Source organism: Phyllostomus hastatus, unplaced genomic scaffold (assembly GCF_019186645.2).
Source record: "Phyllostomus hastatus isolate PE091 unplaced genomic scaffold, TTU_PhHast_1.1 phas_contig_16, whole genome shotgun sequence".
NCBI lineage: Eukaryota > Metazoa > Chordata > Mammalia > Chiroptera > Phyllostomidae > Phyllostomus > Phyllostomus hastatus.
In genome coordinates this window covers 14,985,893-15,005,111 of record NW_025333643.1, presented here as the reverse complement: position 1 = coordinate 15,005,111, position 19,219 = coordinate 14,985,893, and the positions used below count along the sequence as shown (strand labels likewise).

Below are 19,219 nucleotides of genomic sequence, written 5' to 3'. Positions count from 1 at the left end.
CCACATACGAAGTCTTCTCTTTAGAACAGGGAGAACAGTGCAGGGTGCTCACACGACCAGGCTCAGCTCTCACTCTTTTCAAGTAAAAAGTCTGCTTGATCACTCACCTGGGACTCCTGCTTCTCCTCGCTCCAGGCCGGGGCCTCCTGCCCGGACCTTGTGGGCGCCCCCCTCGCCCAGTGGACCCACAGTGAACTGGAAGGGGCTGCCGGTCACGTGCTGGTTGCGATATTTGACGCTGACTGTATGCACGCCCATCTCCTGGGGCACAAACCTAACGCAGTGTGAGTTCTTCCCCATGGGTACAATCTCTGCCTCGGTCACTCGGCCAGAGGGGCTGGTGACTTGGGCCGACATATCACTGCTGTCAATTTCTGAAAGGGAGCAAGAGGTTGGGGGAAAGGAGAGGAGGGTTAAAGTGAGGGTCAGAGGTTGAACAGGACATGCAGAGGAAGCAGCGGAGGGCAAGGCAGGTGCAGCTTGGGAGTGTGGGGTGCTCAGGCTGGACACCTGCCCTCCTATCTCCCTCAAATCCCTGAGTGGCTATGGCCAGCATGGAGAGAGCCAGGCCTGTCCAGCCACCGGGCAGAGGAAATTCCCCAGGGGCACTGACATTTCTTGCTCCATGGGGCACTTTCACAGCCTTCCTGGTTGGAGCCGAGTTAATTCCACCGTCAGTTTCAAAACAGAGCCCGAGCTGATAGTTAGCACATAAATATAAAAACTATGATCGCTCAGATGTTTCTTAGCCAAAGGTGACATGTGACCATCATCATGCGTGTACGAGCTCTTTTCCATAGGCAGGTAAAGGCAGGAAACCTAGGAGCTACCATCCCTTACTGTCAAGAAGCCTTGGCATTTCTTTTAGGTAACAAGACAAAATGCATTTAGAGAAAGAGGTGAACACATGTCAGTCCCAACAGCAAAGGGGAAACCATGCGTGAGCAAAGCTTTGAGCAAACTGAAGACAGGGGCCACACTTTCAGAAAAGCGATGCTTTGGGCCCCCACACCAGAAGCAGACCACATCTGCTCCATCCGGGTGCTTGTGCCATGCCAAGGACTGCGCTTGCACTGACGTGGTGCAGACAGGCAGGCCACATGCTGGGTGACTGAGCAATGTCATCACCTAGGGCCACATGAAACTGCACCCTCCAGCCCTACAGGGTCTGAGCTGAGCAGCACATGACTTTGAGCCCTGAGGACAGAGGAAGGAAGGGAGGTTGAGGACAGGGTCACTCTGTATGGCCTGGGTCCGAGGACATCGGAAGCTGGCGAGCTGTCCTCCATTCTAACTGACGAGAGTCATTTAGGTAACAAGGGGAAAAGCGAGTCTCACCGAGTCATCGGGTACCAAGTAACTGAAAAGGGTAAAAATGAGTCAAGAGCCAGAAAAGACTAAAGAGTAAGGGTCACTGTCCCCATCACACAAAGATAAGACACCAAAGGGGCAAAGGGAACAGAGCTGATCTTTGCAAAATGAGAAGTGTAAAGCAAATGAACACATTCCCTGTCACTAGTGACCAGAGGAATGAAATTGAAAACATGTTTTTCATCAGACTGATGGAAGTGAGAGTGAGAACAGTGCCCAGGGCTGGTGAAGCAGGAGCGAGACGGGCACTGATTCATGTTCTGGAGGGCGGGCTGCCAAGGCACAGCAGTCTTTGAAACTCACCGCCCAGCAGTCCTACTGTGATGTGACAACAGCCTGGGCAAACCGTGGCCGCTGTCACAGAGCCCTGACTATAGGAGTTGAGAGACAGAAGTGAGTGCATGTGAAATGGGAAAAACCTGAATGAAAGGTGCTGCATACAGACATGAAACACAATCCTCTGTACTCGTTAAAAAGAAACTTTTTATGGTTATAATCCATACAACTTTTCTTAAGTGATTTTTTTCTGGACACCACAGTAATGAGGCTTCCACCACATTCACACGTGACCAATGCTGTGGCCATCAAATATTGCTCAGTGGGCAGAGCAAATAGATACGCGACATATTAGGCAAGATGGGGGAACCCAGTGTAGGGAAAGAGCCCCCTCTCCAGACCAGAACATGAGCGTCATCTGAAGATTAGATTTTCCGTCTCCTCAGCATTTTGGCAAGTAACTGCAGAGCACATGCCAGCTTCTGGGAAGAGGAGCCTCAAAACCTTCCCTCACACAACGACCTCTCTTTGTGAGGACTCTTCACAGAAGAACCTGGGCCACATCTCAGAAAGACCATGGTGGTTTACTGACTAACTTGGCCCCATGGGGAACAATTTATGGCCAAAGGGCTAGAGGTGCCCACCCGCCAGCCCTGCAGCACGGCGCTCACGCTCATTTTAGGAAGGAGAGAGATGTATGGGAAATTAGAGGGCTGCTGCTGGGCTGACATCGCTTGAGTACTCCGCTCCCTGATACCGGCCTCGGTGGGGCCAGCTCTCTCACCGAGATCGTTCTGTTCGACAAACACTAAATTAAAATCTAAAAGGTTATTTATTCCCCCCATGGGATACAACCAAGCTATTTTCATTTGGGGGGAGTGGGGGAAAGTAGCAGATAAACAACTTAGTTTTCCTAAATGAGCCCCTGTGAACATAAGTATTAAAATATTAATTAACTGAAATTTTAAAAATAGGTCACCCATGGTGGACTTACACAGTACGTTCTAGGCCACGCCTGGACTTGGTTTCCAGTGGCACCCACTGCCCTGACCCACGAGCCCCTTGTGCTCACCTGGGATTTTCAGGTTCAGGTCACAGATGCTTCCAACAGTAGCCACAGATGGGGCCCGGCTGGTCCGGGTGATGCTCTCCTTGACTCTCCCCTCCCCACTGATCTTCACGGTAAATGGGCTCCCTGTAAGAACCAAGAAGGCCCACGTGAGTAGCCCAGAGCCCGAGGCAGCAAACCCAAGCACCAGCCAGAGAGGGCAGAGGGGACCACATGTACCAGGCACATGCTCGTCAGCGAACTTAGTGGAGACGATGTAAACCCCAGGCACAGTTGGGAAGTAGGAGACCTTGCAGGTGCCATCTTCCAGGTCCTCCGTCTGGATGTCTACTTTGCTAGGGCCTTCCACGGCCAAGGATATGCCACCATAACCTGCAACACAGTAGCCGGGAGCTGTTTTGACAGCACCTCATTTGAAAGGGGAAGCTTGGTGCATGCAGAAAGGACATTTGACCCTGGAAATTCACACTGCTGTTCCCAGATATCAAAAAGAAAGTCAGTGTGTTTCCTGATGGAGAGCCCCAGGCAGAGGAGCAGGTTAAAGGGTCTGAGAAATCCTGTAGGGAAATAACCTGCTCAGCGAGGCTTTGACCACAGAACCCTTTTCTCAAGGATATCTACCGTCATCCCATAGGCACCGGTCCTGCAGAACCCTCTGGGGAAACCACTGCCCACATGCCTCCAAGAAGGGCACGCACTGCCTTGTGGGTTCATTGCCAGCCACGCGTTTGAAAATTTGAATTTTTAAGCTGTTTCACATGTCTAGCCAGGGGACCACTAAGACCGTAGATCTGAAGATTTAACAACACGGAGCATCAGCCTATCAGGACCATAAATTCTCCAGTCCCTTCTGCGGGAACTATGGCTTTGTCTAAAAGTCACCGATATACCAATCATTCAAGCAGGTGGAAGATGAAGACACTGGATGTGGCATAGGTTGGAGAGGCCCAGACTAATTCAAACCATCTCAAAGAGGAAACAGGAAGAGATTCCTCATTTCCACAAAAGCACTGTGAGCAGAACAAGGTCTTGGCCAGCTAGCCCAACATCCTTTGCTTGGGATGAGTCCAGGAGACCCTGCGAAGCTAGCGGTGGGAGTAGAGATAACAAGAGAGGGAGATCTGTGAGTTGTAGTGGCTCTGGGATCAAATGCCAGAAGCAGAGGGCTGTTAACCCCTGTGAGCCTCAGGTTCTTCACTGAGAAAACAAAGACAATACTAACTTTACCAGTGGTCACGGGGCTTACATGATAATTAAATGATAATGACACATGGGACTACATGTGTACGGACAGACAGCTTCAAGGATGCTTAGAGACAAAAGAGAGTTGGTAGGATAAACACATGAAGCTGGTTGTTCCCTCATGCACTGGACCTTTCCCCTAGGACCACCCCTACAGACCTGCATCCCTCGTGTCCACGATGAATTCAGACATCTCGAAAGTCCTGCCTTCTGACAGGCCTCGGCCGTAGACTTTGGCTCTGCGGGCATCACCGATCTCGGACTGGACCACCATGATGGACACAGGGCTGTTGGCCACGTGGTTGCCATTCTTCTTGATGCTGACCAGATGCTCGCCCACCTCCCGGGGGATGAAGGAGATGCCTGGACCGGGGTACACAATGGGGTTTTAAGTGGGGTTGGTGGGGGGTGGAGGAGAGAAACTGGGAGGGAGGCACACTTGCAAGAATGGAAATATGACTCCTTGGCTTTCTAGCCACCCCAGAGTGTCCATGCGGGTGGTCAATCTCGCAACACGAAAATGCACACATGTGACCCAGCCGGTTCCTCAAATCACATTCCAAGGTGTTACCTATTTCCCAAGAAAGGACTGAAGGAATCCCCATCTCCAGCCTAAAATATCCCAGCTCCATCCAGGAAGGCAGCTTGGGCTCACCGATGTGATTGTTGGGGAGCCTCTTCAGGAGACAGGGCTCGTCACGGCCGGATGGGGCCTTAATGCTGGCAGTTAGGGTGCTGAGGTCTGTCTCGCTGATGTCGAGCAGGAAGTCGGCAGCAGAGCCCAGCTTCACCTGAGAGCACCGTCTGCTGTCATCTAGGAAACACCCCCCAACACAACTCCTGTCACACCTGTTTACCCAGCTCTCTGGAGCCTTCACCACACATGCCACTTGCAGATGAAGAGCTAGAATTAACTACCAAAAGTTAAGTGGAAAAAAAACAAAACAAAACAAAACAAAACAAAACAAAACAAAAAAAACACCCCATGAACCTAACCAAAGACTAGCTGCTGGCAGTAAGGGCTTCCCTGAGTCTTCGTGGACCACTTGTTAAAGGAGTCTCTGCCAGTGAAGGCACCTGCCCGCCATCCCCTTGGGCATTTCACAGGTAAACACTCATCCTGGTCCACACAGGACTACTGGCTGCTTCAAGATGGGTCCAAACACTCAGGGGCAATAACTTTATCTTGTGCTTCTTCCTTATGACATACTGGGGCAGGAGCCAATCACAGAAAGCACAACAGAGGTTAGCAGAAGGGTTTTGAATCAGATAACCTCAATCTGAATCCTAGGATGCCCACATGTAAACTTGGCTAAGCCACTATCTTTCTAAGTCTCAGTTTTCCCATCTGTAAAATGGGAGAGAAAAGCTATCTGACAGTGATGCTGAAGGGCATCTTTGAGCTCAAGGATTTTTTAAAAATATTTTATTTATTTATTTTTAGAGAGAAGGGAGGGAGAAAGAGAGGGAGAGAAACATCAGTATGTGGTTGCCTCTTGCGTGTCCCCACTGGGCACCTGGCCTGCAACCCAGGCATGTGCCCTGACTGGGAACCAAAGCAGTGACCCTTTGCTTCACAGGCTGGTAATCAATCCACTGAACCACACCAGCCAGGGCATCATGGATTTGTACAGTAAGTATTATTTGAATGTCTCTAATTGGAGGCCTGCTCTTTGCATGCTGGAGTTAGACTGGAACAAAATAATGGTCTTCCAAATGGTGTGAGTGCTTTTCCCAGGATTACCAGCTAAGGCAGGAATTAGACAGCTCAAAGTTGACTTTGCATCCCCAGATCCTCCCCAGTGAGTCTCTGTGACATCTACACTTGGACCCCTAGCCTGCAGCCCCTGGACTGATGCGAAGAGAGGCTGTCAGGGCAGCCATACCTCCCACCAAGAAGCCCCCAGCAAGCAAGGCAACCCTACCTGTGATCTTGGCTGTGAAGGGGCTGCCAGGGATGTGCTTGTCATTGTACTTGACCAGAATGCTGTAGTCGCCCGGCAGGGTGGGTAGGTAGGTCACTGTGCATGTCCCATCTTTGTTGTCAATGCAGCTGATTTCGGCCTTTGAGGGCCCCTCAATAGCCAAGTCCAGCCCACCTGAAATGGGAGCAGGGAGGGGGGACCATCAGGAGAGTGTGTCCTTATTTCCACAGGGACAACAACTCATCCAGGGCAGCCCAAGGCCGGGAACGTCAGACTGGAACAGGCCATGTGAGCTGCGGACAAGGGATGGCGGTCAGCCACGCAGAGCGCAACACTCCACCGTCTGAATTCTTCATTACAAGTAACCTTGACAGTCTCACTACTGTCTGGACAAGAAATGGGTTGGAGCTCTGCACCTCAACCACACATATGGAAGAGTGTCAAACACTATCAGTGTTGGTCAGGCCATGGGGCCATTTAGAATCACAAATTTTAAAATCTTTACAAAGACAATGGGCATGCACACAGGGCTTTATGTAGAATGGGCCACTAAATAACCCATGTGGTCCTGTGTATACACACAACGTGTGCAAAAAGACCAAAAACAAAAATATCATCAACTAAAACACTTAAATTTTAGGTAAGTCACATAAACCACTTTACAGCATAAATCTGATTTCAATCAGAATCCAAGAAACTTTAGAAATTCCCATTTTGGGCAAAAGACAGAGCAGCTGTACAGAGAGGTTTACCCAAAACAAAATGTAAGATAAGTACTACCATCCAACAGTCTGATTTTTACCACCTACTCTGGAATCGTGTCCTCTTAACTCTCCATATGGGAAGCTGGAAGTATATAACCACATAAATGGCACGGTACCTTCTCCTGCATCCTCAGTGACGATGGTGAAGGTGGCCGTTTTGTTGGCCACACCATACACCAGGCCTGGGCCATAAGCAGAAACGCTCCCACTGTTGGGGTAGTTCACGTAGAACTGGAGTGGGCTCTCTGGGTTTGCAAGGAACAAAAACAAAACTGGGACTCAGTCAGGGGAAATGCATACCTTGGACAGCCAGTGTCTTAACATCCCTCTAACATCAGGCAGGTGTGGCATCTCCAATGCAGAGAAGGACACAGATTGATCACCTGGTGGAGCTCACCATCCTAGGACCCCCAAGGGGGTCTACTTACTGTCGTTCCTTCCAAGTCACACAAGAACAATCCTGAGGCACCTGCAGACTCAGGAGCAGTAGAGACCAGCTCGACTTGACTAGTTAGGAGGAAACAGCCGACATTGTGAAGGAATGGCCCACTACAAGAGGGACCCAGCTAGCAAGGTCTTCTGGGAAGGCCATTGGCCTGTGCCCTTCAAAATGTAAGGCCCTACAAGCCCTCCCCACACTGTGGGAATTATCCCACTGTGGGCTTCCCTACCCACTCCAACTATGCAAGTACTTCCACTTCTGCAGTGGTCAGATGCAAGTGAGGAAAAGACCCTCCCCACCCCACCCCCACCCACAACAGGGGGTTGGTTAAATAAACCATGTCCTGCTCTCAGGTCATTAAAAAGAATCAGGGAGTCTGTATGCACTAACTTGGGAGACTATTCATAATGTGTTTCATGAAAAAGAGAAAAAGGCAAATTGTTATATAATGTTAATACCATTATCCCATTTCTTTAAAAGCAAAACAGAACAAAATTATATGCATGTTTGTAGGTACAGAGCAAGACATCTGTACACAGACCAGCAGGGGAGGTAGGAGGGAAACGGAAGAAAGACAGTTTTTCACTTTGTCTACACCTGCATCTTTAGAATATTTAAGTAGCAAAAGCAGATAATACATCTTTGCTTTAAACAAATATTAGCCACACATATACACATAAACTAAAGCAAACGTCAAACAAACAAACTCAAACTGAAAGAAATATTTGCAACTCCTATCACAAAGGGCTAATCTCTCCAGTATTTAAATTGCTCTTAGAAAGTGCTATGACAAAGGCCAATAACTAACCAGAAAAACCAGGCCATGGATACAAACGCTCAGTTAACAAAAAAGAAACACAAGTGGTACTTAAGCATATAGAGAGTTGCTCAATCTCATTCAAAAGAAAAATACAAATAAAGCAACACTGAGATACTGTTTTTTTTTAAACTATCAATTTGGCAAAGATCCAAAAACCTGAGAGCATAATCCACTGACAAATTTACAGAAAAGCAGGCATTCTCCCCCATTGCTGCTGAGTGGGAGAACTGGAAGGGCCCTGATTCCAGGCAATCTGGCAAGTTCTAGCAAAAATGATAGATGCCCAGAAACTCCTCCCCTGGGGACTAAATCTCACAGATACGCCTTTGCAAGTGTGACATGCTGAATGTGAAAGGCTATTCACTGCAGCAAAAGGTGAGGAAGAAGCTAATGTTCCTCAACAGGGGCAAGGTTGAATATGTCACAGTTCACTCAATGGCAAGGCACTCAGAAGACCTCTATTATTCAGACGTGTGAAGCCCTCCTGCAGATACTGTCAGATGAAAAGGGCAAGGACAGAACAGATGTGTAGAGTATGCTCCTGTTTGTGTAAACAACGAGGAAGGATTAGAAATCTATACTCCTCTTTGCTTGTAGTCTTAAAAATATTCTGAAATCCAACAGCCAGGTTCGTGGAGAGGGCAGACGGGGGCTGTGAGTGGAAAGGAAACCTTAATCCACATCATTTTTTAAACTATGTGTATGCTGCCTACTCAAAATATTAAACTAAAAAACGGAGAAGTACTTAAACACTTCTTTAAAAAGAACAAGAGTAGCACAGTGTCGGTGATAGACATGAAAACTGAGCTGGCTTTCCTAGTCCAGGGCAGTGTGACAGTAAGGCAGCGTGTGTCCTCTTCTCACAAACACTTCTCTCGCCCCAGCCTCCCACGCCGTGGAGTGTTCTGCAGGCCAGGCTGGAAAGTCCCTCACATTTTTCTCCTTGCTCACCCTTTGGCCAGAGTCGGCATAGTGACAAAGACAAACAATCACAGACCTAATGGCCTGCACTGTGACCCAGGATACTTAGATGCATCATCCCTTCTGGAAATTAGCTGGATCTGCCAGGGTCACAGGCTGTTTGGTTTCACAGGGCCGTCAACACTGCATTCCCCAACCTGCCACCGAGAACTGCTTCCCACACAGCAGCTGGCTGTATGTCTGCAAACCTCCCAGAAGTTCAGGCTCCCAAGTCTTGGAGTCCTGCAGGGCGTGCACGGAGCCCAACTCACCGGGGATGTGGCTGCCCATGTATTTGATGTGCATCTCATGGAGCCCGACCTCAGTGGGGGCGTATCTGACGGTGACCGTGCCATCCTTGTTGTCCACAATCTCAGGTGTAGCCGTCTTCCCAGAAGGCATGTGGACCTCTCCTATCGGAGCACAGGGAGACAGGGCAATGAGTCCACCAGCAGCTTTCCCCAGAGAAGCTGAACACAAAGCCACAGGTGGCCTTCCAAATTAAGGTTTTCAGACCCAAGACACTCACTGCTGCCTAAAACATCCAAGTCACAGAACAGGACAGACACGCATTTGTCTTTATTTTGTCCCTCTTTCCCCCTGCAAAATGCAGCAGCTAACTCCTAAGCAAAGGGTTTTCTACTTGGTAAAGACAAATTAGAACCTTGAGCAGAACTTGAGAAAACTACAACAAGAGGATTAGTAGAGCGTAAACTCAAAGAGAAGCTGGCATTAAAAGGAGGCAGGCAGAGAAAGTAACGCTTGCACAATGGACCTTAGTGTCCCTGTCATATCTGGAAAAGTGGAAGACTAAGAGAAGGCAGGAAAAAGGGGGGAACAGGAACCTGAGATCTGAGAGGTATCCAAACACAGCAGTTCTTTTTTTTTTTTAAGATTTTATTTATTTATTTTTAGAGACGGGGAAGGGAGGGAGAAAGAGAGGGAGAGAAATGTCAATGTGTGGTTGCCTCTTGCATACCCCCTACTGGGGACCTGGCCTGTAACCCAGGCATATGCCCTGACTGGGAACCAAACCAGTGACCCTTTGCTTCACAGGCCCATGCTCAATACATTAAGCCACACCAGCCAGGGCTAAACACAGTTTTTCTTAACCTAGAGAGAATCCCCAGCTCTCTTTAACATGTGATATAGATTATAAATGAATCACCTCTTCAGAGGCACACATGTATACAAAGAAGATTCTGTAATCTCAGGGCTCAGGGACTGACCCTACTAGAGCAAGAAGCAGGGAGTCTGGGATCAGGAACGTAGGTCTGGGGGACAGGTGGAACCACCACCAGGCACCATTCTGGAGAGCTAGTGAGAGTGAGTGAGAGTGAGAGCGAGACAGCTTTCACGACAGTGCTTACCAGTGATTTCTCCTTTCCTCACCGCAAACGGAATGACCAAGTCAAAAGGTTTAAATCCCAGGCCATTCATGTCGCTCACTGGGACATATGCCTCTTCGGTGACCTAAAAACAGGAAGCAGCGGTTACTGGGTAAAGTAGATAACAGTGTGGACTAGTGAAGCTACAGGGAGCAGAGCAACTGGGAATTTTGCAAGGCAGTGCAGCTGGGATTTAAGGGTGTGCGTGGCTGCCCATGTTGTCTGGGCTTTGTCTAACTGACCCTGGGGCCAGAGCAGAGCCTGAGGGAGTGGAGAAATTATGATGACCGATTGCTAACAAACTGCCAGTCAACCTGCTTGTAAAATTCCCAGCAGTGCCCGTGGGCAAGTGAAAAAGTGAGAGACAGAAATGTCTGTGAGTCCCAAGAGGCTCCACCTGGAAAGGTTTAGTTGCTTGTGGCCTGGAAAAGAAGGTGTGTTTTAAGTGGCAGAAAGTAGCAGCAAGTGGCTTTCCCTCTGAACAGAAACCAAATGTGCAAGTGGCGGCTTTGAGAGTCAGCAGGAGGGCTGAAGACAGCTGTCCATCTTTCCCTTTAAACACGGAGACAAATGGCACCCAGCGTGATCACAGACATGATGGCTGGCGATTTGTGGAGTGCAGACGATGACATGGGTGGGTCCCATTACAGAGAAAGCAGGGGTCATAATGACGGACTGATCAGTGGGGGAGAAACCAATGACTAGGACACCCAGAGGGCTTAAGCAATCCCCAGAAGCAGGCTGTAGCTTTTCTGAAATGAAGGCTGAGTAAACATAGAAACACAAAAAACAAAACAAAACCAAAATTGTACCCAGGGCCTGAATCCAGGGGGACATGCATTTACTGGAGCCTCCTCCTCGACTGTAACTTCCCCATCGGTGGCCTGGTTGGTGGCAAATGGAGATTAGTAGGGAATCACATTGCAGAGACATCACTACTCAGTAGATTCAACAACCTGCGGGCTGCTTCCTCCCATCTGCTCGATGTTGCAGAGCAGGGAGCCACTGGCTCTAGCTGCTCTAGCAGGAGCCTACCTTCTTCCTACCCTTGTGAGAGCAAGCTGGCATCCTTTCTTCGGATGTCAAATCCACATGCCCTTTGAACCCATGACTCCACTCCTAGGACGCAGGTTTATACGAGCAAGTCACAGAGCAATGTGCAATGTGTGTGTGGTCCAGACGTTTGTTGTGCAGGCAGGGAAAAGCTACTAGTAGTCACCTCTGCAGCATGCAACTGGGCAAGCAGTCTCTTGTTACTTGCTAGGTGCCTACAGTAGTTAATGTTTTAGAAGTCTTTACAAATTCATTTTTTAAAAGTCATAGACTTCATGTTCCTGATCCAACTGACCTGCTAAGGGAGGGGTTCCCTCTTCTACTGTAACAAACCAGAACTGGAAGGCCTCCCCTCTGGAAGAAGGCCAACGTGCCCACGTTTACGTCTTTCAAGTACTCTGTCATCTGCGGAAAGGGGCTTCACTTACAAAGGCAGCTTTGAGAGCTTCAGATTTGGAATAGCCCTGTCTCCCCCTTCTAGAGCCCTCTCAGACTGGGCTACTCAGGGACGCATCGCCCAGGAAGAAGATTTTTCAATGGCTATGTGATGGCCTTTGATCCAGGACTTCTCCACAGTGAAGAGCAGATAAACTGTGAGACCCGTGCCTTCCTGAGCATGTCTTCTGCATGATAGATTTAGTTGAACTAGCCTGCCTGGTCTCCTTGAGACATTGCTGCAAAGGCAGTACTGGGTGTTCATGTTCTTTTCGATACCAGAATGTAGAGAGAGGCAGGGAATCTACCCATAAGAATCCAATGAACAGAAAGTCAGTCCATCTAGGTAAGGTTGGCGAAAGCTCAGAAGGGGAGAACAAAGGCTGGCACTGCGGGTAACGCTCCCTTTCTGCCATCGGCAGTGGTCACAGGACAGTGTGTCTACACAAAGTATCCTTTGGGCATTCTAGGGTCAAGGGGACATTTATTCCTGATGAGTTTGGTGGCCCCCAATTCAGGTGTCTCATTTATCTGCCAAAATGATTCTTGATGTCTTCACACCGATTTTCTCACTCAGACACTCCTGATGTGGTCCACTCTTTCTAGCCCACTGCACCAGCAGGGCTGCGACCTTGGCCCAGAAGCTGCTCTTCCATCCTGCCCAATGCTAACCAACCAGATAAAACCTACTAAGGGCTAAGCACTAGACCCTTAAAACTACAGCTGGGGCTCTTCTCTGTAGATAAAGACACCGACTTTCTAGTTGTATTTCTTTCAGCCCTGAAGAGAAAACCATTCCCAAACAAGCAGCACCAGAAGTTGACAAGTGTTTACATCCCTGAGACATAAGAACCTCCAGACCTTCAGCACATTTACAGATAAAAACCGTGTATGGAAAGGGAAGAAAAGCCACAACAGATTACAGACTGTTCAGAAGACAGACGTGGGCTTCTGTTTGAAAAGGAGTCTTCACGTTCTTCTCTGTTGCTGCATAAAGTGTAACCCTTAGAAGGGGCTTTGAAGGCTGTGCATGGGGCCAGGTCAGTGAGGCCTATGAACTTTGTAGCCGCTGTGGCTGCTGCCCCTGGCATCAAAGGACACTGGGTGAGGGGACCACACAGTGCTTGGTAGCTGTCCAGAGTGGACACTGCGGGCTCAGTGCACTGGAGCCTGACCCCTCCTACTACACCTCATTTGTAAAAGAGCCAACAATGTTTGTTTTGAGGGTTAAATGAGGGAATGCTTCTAAAGTTCTAACCCCTCTCCTGGTTGAAGGATATTAATAATCAGAGAAAGATCTAAAAGTCACTTCGATTGAAAATTCAAGAGCTGAGTCATTCTTTGGCCCAGCAGTACGTATAATGGTTTCTTTCCCCCCAGATGTTCCTTGCTTCAAAAGACAAGCTATTTCCCTTCACAGGCAAAGTCTGAGTCTTTCCAAAACACAACTGGAGGTACTCTGAGTCCTGAGATACAGGAGCCAAGTTATCAAAGACAAAGGAGCCAAGACAAAGCTATCTCCTCCAGACCATGGAGACAGGGGAGCAAGAAGGAGGAAGAATAGGGGAATAAAAAGTTGTAATGTTTCAGTTATAACATTTTTGGTCAAAATGTATCCTTCTGAACTGTGCTTAAGCCAGGACCCTGCCTAAGATACTTTGGTAGCTGGTAAACTCTTAGAGCTGAAGGGTCTCTGGAATTCTCATGTGTCCTCTGAGACCCTAAAAGGTCATGACTGCTTAAGGAAAAAAAAAAAAAAACTTTAAAGAGAAAAAGAAAAGTGGAAGAGCATGGCCTCGCCAGGGTTTAACAAGTGACAGCTGTTACTGCTTCTGCCACCAGCAGCAGGCTCTGGCACGGGGTTCCCTTACCATGACAGTGAAGGGGCTGTTGGGGATATCGACGCCACCGAAGCGCACGTAGATTACATAGGTGCCTGGCTTGGCAGCCGTGTAGAAAATGTCATAGGTGCCATCCTCATTTTCAATGACATCGGCCTCAGCCTCAGTGCCATCTGGGGTCAGAACTGTGCAGGTCACTTTCCCCTTCCCAGCAGTCTTGGCATCGACCACAAAGCCCACCTCCTCGCCGGTTTTCACAGTGGAGGCGATTCCGGGACCTGGAGGAAAGTTCAGGAGAAAAGAAAGGAAGCTTCAGCTGTTGACAGTTATCCTGGATGGCTAAAAACAAACCACACACTTGCGTGCTGTCTCTACCAACTGCCGCTACATACAGGGATGTCCCAGAGATCACCTGGGGAAGGTACTGCTCAAGGGCGCATTTTGCCCATCGCTTATTAAATGAGTATCTCAGGCTCTGAGTGTCAACCAAACATTGGGTCTGGTTTGCCGGCATTCTAGGGTATGGGGATGAAAGTCAGCTTTCGTCATCAAACACAGAGTGGGCATTTTCTTAAGTGCCAGGTACACACAAAGGCAAGCAAACAACTGTTCTTCAGAAAGGTGTCCTGTAAGAGCTCTAAGACATATTCCAGGGTGGCTACATCACCAGAGGGCTTCCTGAGAAAATGGGTGCTGGCTGAATTCTGAAGGATGGAGCATCTGTCTAGGGGAAGTTTTCCACCTATGTCCCCAAATAATAACCAGTCTCTCCCCCCTCTGCCCACTCTCCCTATGGATCCCTTTCCACAGGATCCACACAATGTCAGGGAGTGCAGAAAAGTGTAAATTAAAAGCACACTGGCAAAAAAAAAAAAAGGAAAAAAAAAAAGCAAACCATGAGGAAGCAAAAGGAATAAGAACATGTTGTTCAGACCTGAGTAGAAGGAAAGGCCTGGTGCACACTGCAGAAGCCCTGAACTGACAGGCCTATCGGAGCCCCCAGGCTGAGCAGGACTCTGCCTGGGTGAAGGAAGGGAAGAGGACTAAGGAGGAAGTCACCGCCCAGTATTAGCATGTCCTCAGGTCAGCGAAGACGCTCCAGCTGTGGCTGGCATAGTACAGACCTGGTAGGTGGCAGATGGGCTAGGGTTTTAAAATTTCTCAAATTTTGCTGTTGGTGAGCCATTTACAAGCTTGCCCCGAAAGCCAGATTTTCTCCATTCAAAACAAGATGAGATATGAGCAAAGTGGAATACGGCCTGTGTGGACCTATGTTTAATTCTATTTAAAGAGAAGCAAATGTTTCATTTCAGAGATGAGGATTCATATTTTAAAATATACTTGACACAGCATCAGAGTGGAAGGGCCCGTGGTTTTCAAACAGTTGTCTGTAAGAAATGGAAGGGACTGTGATGCTCAGATACGCCTGGGGAATTCCTGAGACTTAGACATAAGTTCCAAGTGTTGAGGAGAAAACCTAGATCCTTGAATGTGTTTCTCCCATGGTGGCTTGTAGTGACCCTGAATAAACCTTAAATAAAAAGCTATCTACTCATGAAAGGTATATATTTGCTTTTTGTGGGAGCAGCCATCACAGTTGATATCTCAATAAATGCACCCACTTCAAAGTGATACAATAATAATAGCTTCCACGTGCCTGGCACCAGGCTAAGCATTTTTCATGCCTGACCTCATCTAATCTTTGCAATAACCCTATGAAACAGTCTCTGATTCTAAGAAGAAGTTCTTGAATTGAAATGTTCTCAAAAAGATCTTCACTCTACATCTGACCAAAGCTCAGAGTGGTCGAGCATCCCACCCTGATCACACAGCTATTAAGTGGCGGAGAAGGGCTGGTTCCTGGCTCTCGGACTCTAGAGCCCGCACTCCAGACCTGGGCCCGCACTCACCCGTGGCCAGGCACTTGCTGGCGTCGCCTGTCTGTGTGGCCCGGATACGGTAGGGAGAGAGAGGGATGTCATCCCCCCCGTAGGTAACCCCAATCATATAGCGTCCAGTCTTGTCAGGGATGTAGGTGACAGCATATGTGCCATCTTTATTGTCCTGGACAACGGCTCTTTTGGGTTTTCCCTCTTGGTCCTGTGGATCACAGAGAAATGCTATTTGAGATGTTGCCATCAAGATGTAGAAACAATTCAATGAAAACATTGACACATTTGCTCATTAATTAGTGCCTCCAGTGGGAGGAGACAGAATTACTGGCATGATACAGTTTGGTTATTTGGTAGGGAGACAAGGCTGCAGATCCCTTTAACAACTCAATGGACACGATCAAATCTTAATACTTTTTTTGTCAAGTGAACAAATAGTGTTTGGCCCCAAATCCACTGATATGCAGGGAGGCAAGGCGGCAGAGGCTCCAGCTTGCACGCCACCACATTCACTCCCCCTTCTCTCTTAAGTAACAGGACCCTAATTCTTAGCTGGGTGCACTGTGCAACTCTACTTCCTAGAATCCTTTGCCACTAGGGATGGCCATGTGACTTGTGAGAAATTTCTGGCAATTGAGAAGGGAGTGGAAGTCTTGTGAGGGACTTATGATAGGGCCATTTAAGGGAGCTGATTGAGTTGGAAGGCCCTGCTTTTTCCGTCTGCCTCTCTGTCTCCTTTGGGCCTGCCATGCGGATTAGATGGCCAGGGCACCAGCAGCCTCATGGTCCACGAGGAGACCTTAAGGACAGATGCCACATGCGAGGACAGAGGGGAAGAGAGATGGAGCCTGCTTCATTGACGAGCCACATGGCACCCTGGTGCCCTGCCCATGGGCTTCTTTAACAAGAGAGAATAATTCCATGTGTTTAAACCACTCTTATTTTGGAGTTTACTGTGATATGCAGTAGAACTTAGTCCTAACTAACCCAATGAGTAGTTTAAGACATTTTCACATAAAAACACAGGAACAGATGTAATAGAGAGAAAACACGAGATCCACCAAAACGTGGTATTGGAGCTGTACCCTCAGGCGTCTCAGACAAGCACACATGTTCTCTTGCATAATTACTGAGGCTCCGGTGGGGAAATCTGTCAACCAATGGCACCAGGTCGGAAACTGGTTATTAAAAAATTGTTGTTCTTACCCCTGGCCAGGAAATTAGGTTTTATTAATGAAGTCTGACTCTAGAAAATAACTAAAAGATACCGTTATCTGAACAGCAAGCAGGCCTTCCCCGGCGTCTCTGGCATCGATTGCAAATTCCACAGGAAGACTGGCGGGCACACCATAGGAACTGAGGCCAGGGCCACTGGCGGTCACTTTGCTGGCATCGTACGTGGGAAGGACCTTGACCTTGAAGGGACTTGGTAAACATACACATACCCCTGGTCAGTATGGATATACATCAACCCTGCTAAATCTGACCTCTGTTATACAAAGAAACTGGGATAGCAATGAGGATTCCTACAGCAGATAAAATAGTGAGTTTAGCCAATGTCTTACATCCAGCAGAAATGTACAATTATGAGGTAGTAGCCATCATGCCCAGACCAGCTTTCCCTGACTGCATGCCAGGGGTGTAAATGAACTCCAAAATCAGTTTGGAGAACGTGGGCTTAAACACATTTAACCTACTTGTATTATGCTGAAACAATGACCACCAAAATAGAAAGGGAATTTTGAAATTTCAGTTTTAATATTTCATCTCATTCTTTTATTTTCTATTTTTAAAATGCTTTAATGATATGCTATTAGTAAAGTAATACATAAGTATAATTTATAAATCATAATTCTATTAGAACTATATATATTTTTTTATGTAAAATATGTATATTGGGGATACATTGGGGTATGGGTAACACTTTTTAATCTTAAGTATGATTTAAAAAAATAAAACCCTTAAAGGCTGTTCTCAGAGGTGAAGAGTTTATGCAATATTTTTTGTATCAATATGAATGAGGAATGAGGTTTCTATCCAAGCCCTTATGGGAATGCCATTGTCAACCAAACCCTCAAGTGAAGAAGTAAAAATCTTTGCCCTAATCAGAAAATTACTTGCAGGATCAGCAGAAAGAAGACTTTGATAAACTAATGCATTATTTGTTTTTTTGTTGTTGTTATTGTTGTTTTGTTTTTTTGTTTCTCCCCCCCCCCCCAAAATCCCCCACTCTGTACTTTCAGCTTGTCTTTAAGTTAATCATGGTGGAAAGAAAGAAGGCAGGTGAGGGGCAAGAGGGCAGGAGACACAGACACCGAGGCTAGGATGCTCTGACACCCGTGCAGAGCACGCTGGCCTCGATGAGAGCTGCAGATCAGATGGACGAGTGGGCTACCAGAGCAATGCTGGTGAGCCCTGCAGAGGGGTGGGTTCGCGTCTCGTTTGGACCCCTTCCCTAAGTGTCAGGAGCTTACCTACGAGGGATCTCTTCATCTGCATATTTAACGGAGACCATGTAAGGCCCTTCCTGGGATGGGGTGTAGGTCACCGTGTGTGTGCCGTCCCCATTGTCCACCACGTTCACCGGCTCCACCAGGCCTGAGGGCAGAGATGAGAGGTCTGAAGGACTGCCTGGCCTTCCCTGAACTCCACCCTGGGTTGAGTTCAAAAAGGATCACATTCATCCCCAAGAGCTATTGGTTTCCACTGATGAGTAATATAAATGCAAGCGGGCTATAATCAGAGGCCTAAGAAATCACAGGAGACAGGATCCCCAATTCATGGTTGCAGAATGGGGTTGCATGACCCCAAGAGACACCTTCAGCTTGTTATTGGTTGAAGTACACTCAGTCAGACCTAGAGTATAATTAAGGAGACTGCCCACATTTGTTCCTGGAGGGTGTGTAGTAAAGATGCATGTTACAGACATGCTGTAATATCCTTTCAAGCTGGTTAGGCATGCTTGAGATGTGGTGAACTTTACTATACAGCTGAGAAAGGGCCAAAGAGTCCAGAACTCAGAACAGCCAAAATTAACCAATGCGATGGCCAGTTAAGACTTGTAGCCCGCTTTGAGCACATGGGTGTAGGTGCAGGGCAGGTGAGGGTGCCCTTCTCATGGGATGAGGAGACCAGCAATGTGACGCATGCAGGAGACAGTTGGAGATTATGTTAAAGCATAATCAAGGCATGCACTGGGTTGCTAGATTTTAGATTCCAGTTCTAAACATAAGTGTCAAGGATGGATCAACTGCAGGGCAGCTTAACCAAAGCATAGCATACTCATTAAGCAACAAAGCAGAGGAGGAGGGTATAAGGCAATTTCAGGGGTGAGGCTAATAAGAGGCACTCAGGTTACATAAATTAGAGCAGCAGCCAATAGGAAAATGCAAACCTGTCTCCATTAAGTCACCCTTCAGGTCACCTTTAAAGAACTCTGAAATGGCTTTCAAGGGGCTGCGCCATGCCTGGGAATCTGTCTCATCAGCTAAAATTAAAAGGCTGTTACTTAAGAATCTCCATGACACAGGTATATTACTAAGCACTCTTTCTCTCTTCATGCACATGCATGTGTGCACGTGCGCACACACACGCACACACACACACACACACACACACACACATACACAGGTCTTGAGGCTCAGTAACTCCATACAATCAGAACCTAGCCCCATGATCTCATTTCCCCAAAACACTTCTTCCCTGAGTTTGAAGGGGCATAACCTCCTACTGAGCTAACTC

General features: G+C 47.8%; 1 protein-coding gene across 4 annotated transcripts in view; it reads right to left on the bottom strand.

Annotated features, from left to right (window-relative positions):
- The window catches only part of FLNB (filamin B), a 140,672-nt gene that overhangs the window by 16,659 nt on the left and 104,794 nt on the right, over window positions 1-19,219 (bottom strand). Inside the window, exons 26-40 of one of the 4 annotated variants that reach the window (XM_045832521.1) lie at window positions 18,873-18,965; window positions 17,953-18,076; window positions 16,747-16,903; window positions 15,497-15,686; window positions 13,617-13,864; window positions 11,070-11,141; window positions 10,240-10,342; window positions 9,142-9,282; window positions 6,764-6,892; window positions 5,884-6,057; window positions 4,614-4,772; window positions 4,118-4,321; window positions 2,936-3,088; window positions 2,720-2,842; window positions 108-374 (exon numbers count right to left, since the gene is read on the bottom strand). In XM_045832521.1, coding sequence (XP_045688477.1) covers window positions 108-374; window positions 2,720-2,842; window positions 2,936-3,088; window positions 4,118-4,321; window positions 4,614-4,772; window positions 5,884-6,057; window positions 6,764-6,892; window positions 9,142-9,282; window positions 10,240-10,342; window positions 11,070-11,141; window positions 13,617-13,864; window positions 15,497-15,686; window positions 16,747-16,903; window positions 17,953-18,076; window positions 18,873-18,965 — 2,337 coding nt within the window. The remainder of the gene's footprint in view (window positions 1-107; window positions 375-2,719; window positions 2,843-2,935; window positions 3,089-4,117; window positions 4,322-4,613; window positions 4,773-5,883; window positions 6,058-6,763; window positions 6,893-9,141; window positions 9,283-10,239; window positions 10,343-11,069; window positions 11,142-13,616; window positions 13,865-15,496; window positions 15,687-16,746; window positions 16,904-17,952; window positions 18,077-18,872; window positions 18,966-19,219) is intronic. The other 3 variants (XM_045832522.1, XM_045832523.1, XM_045832524.1) reach the window with 3 other exon arrangements.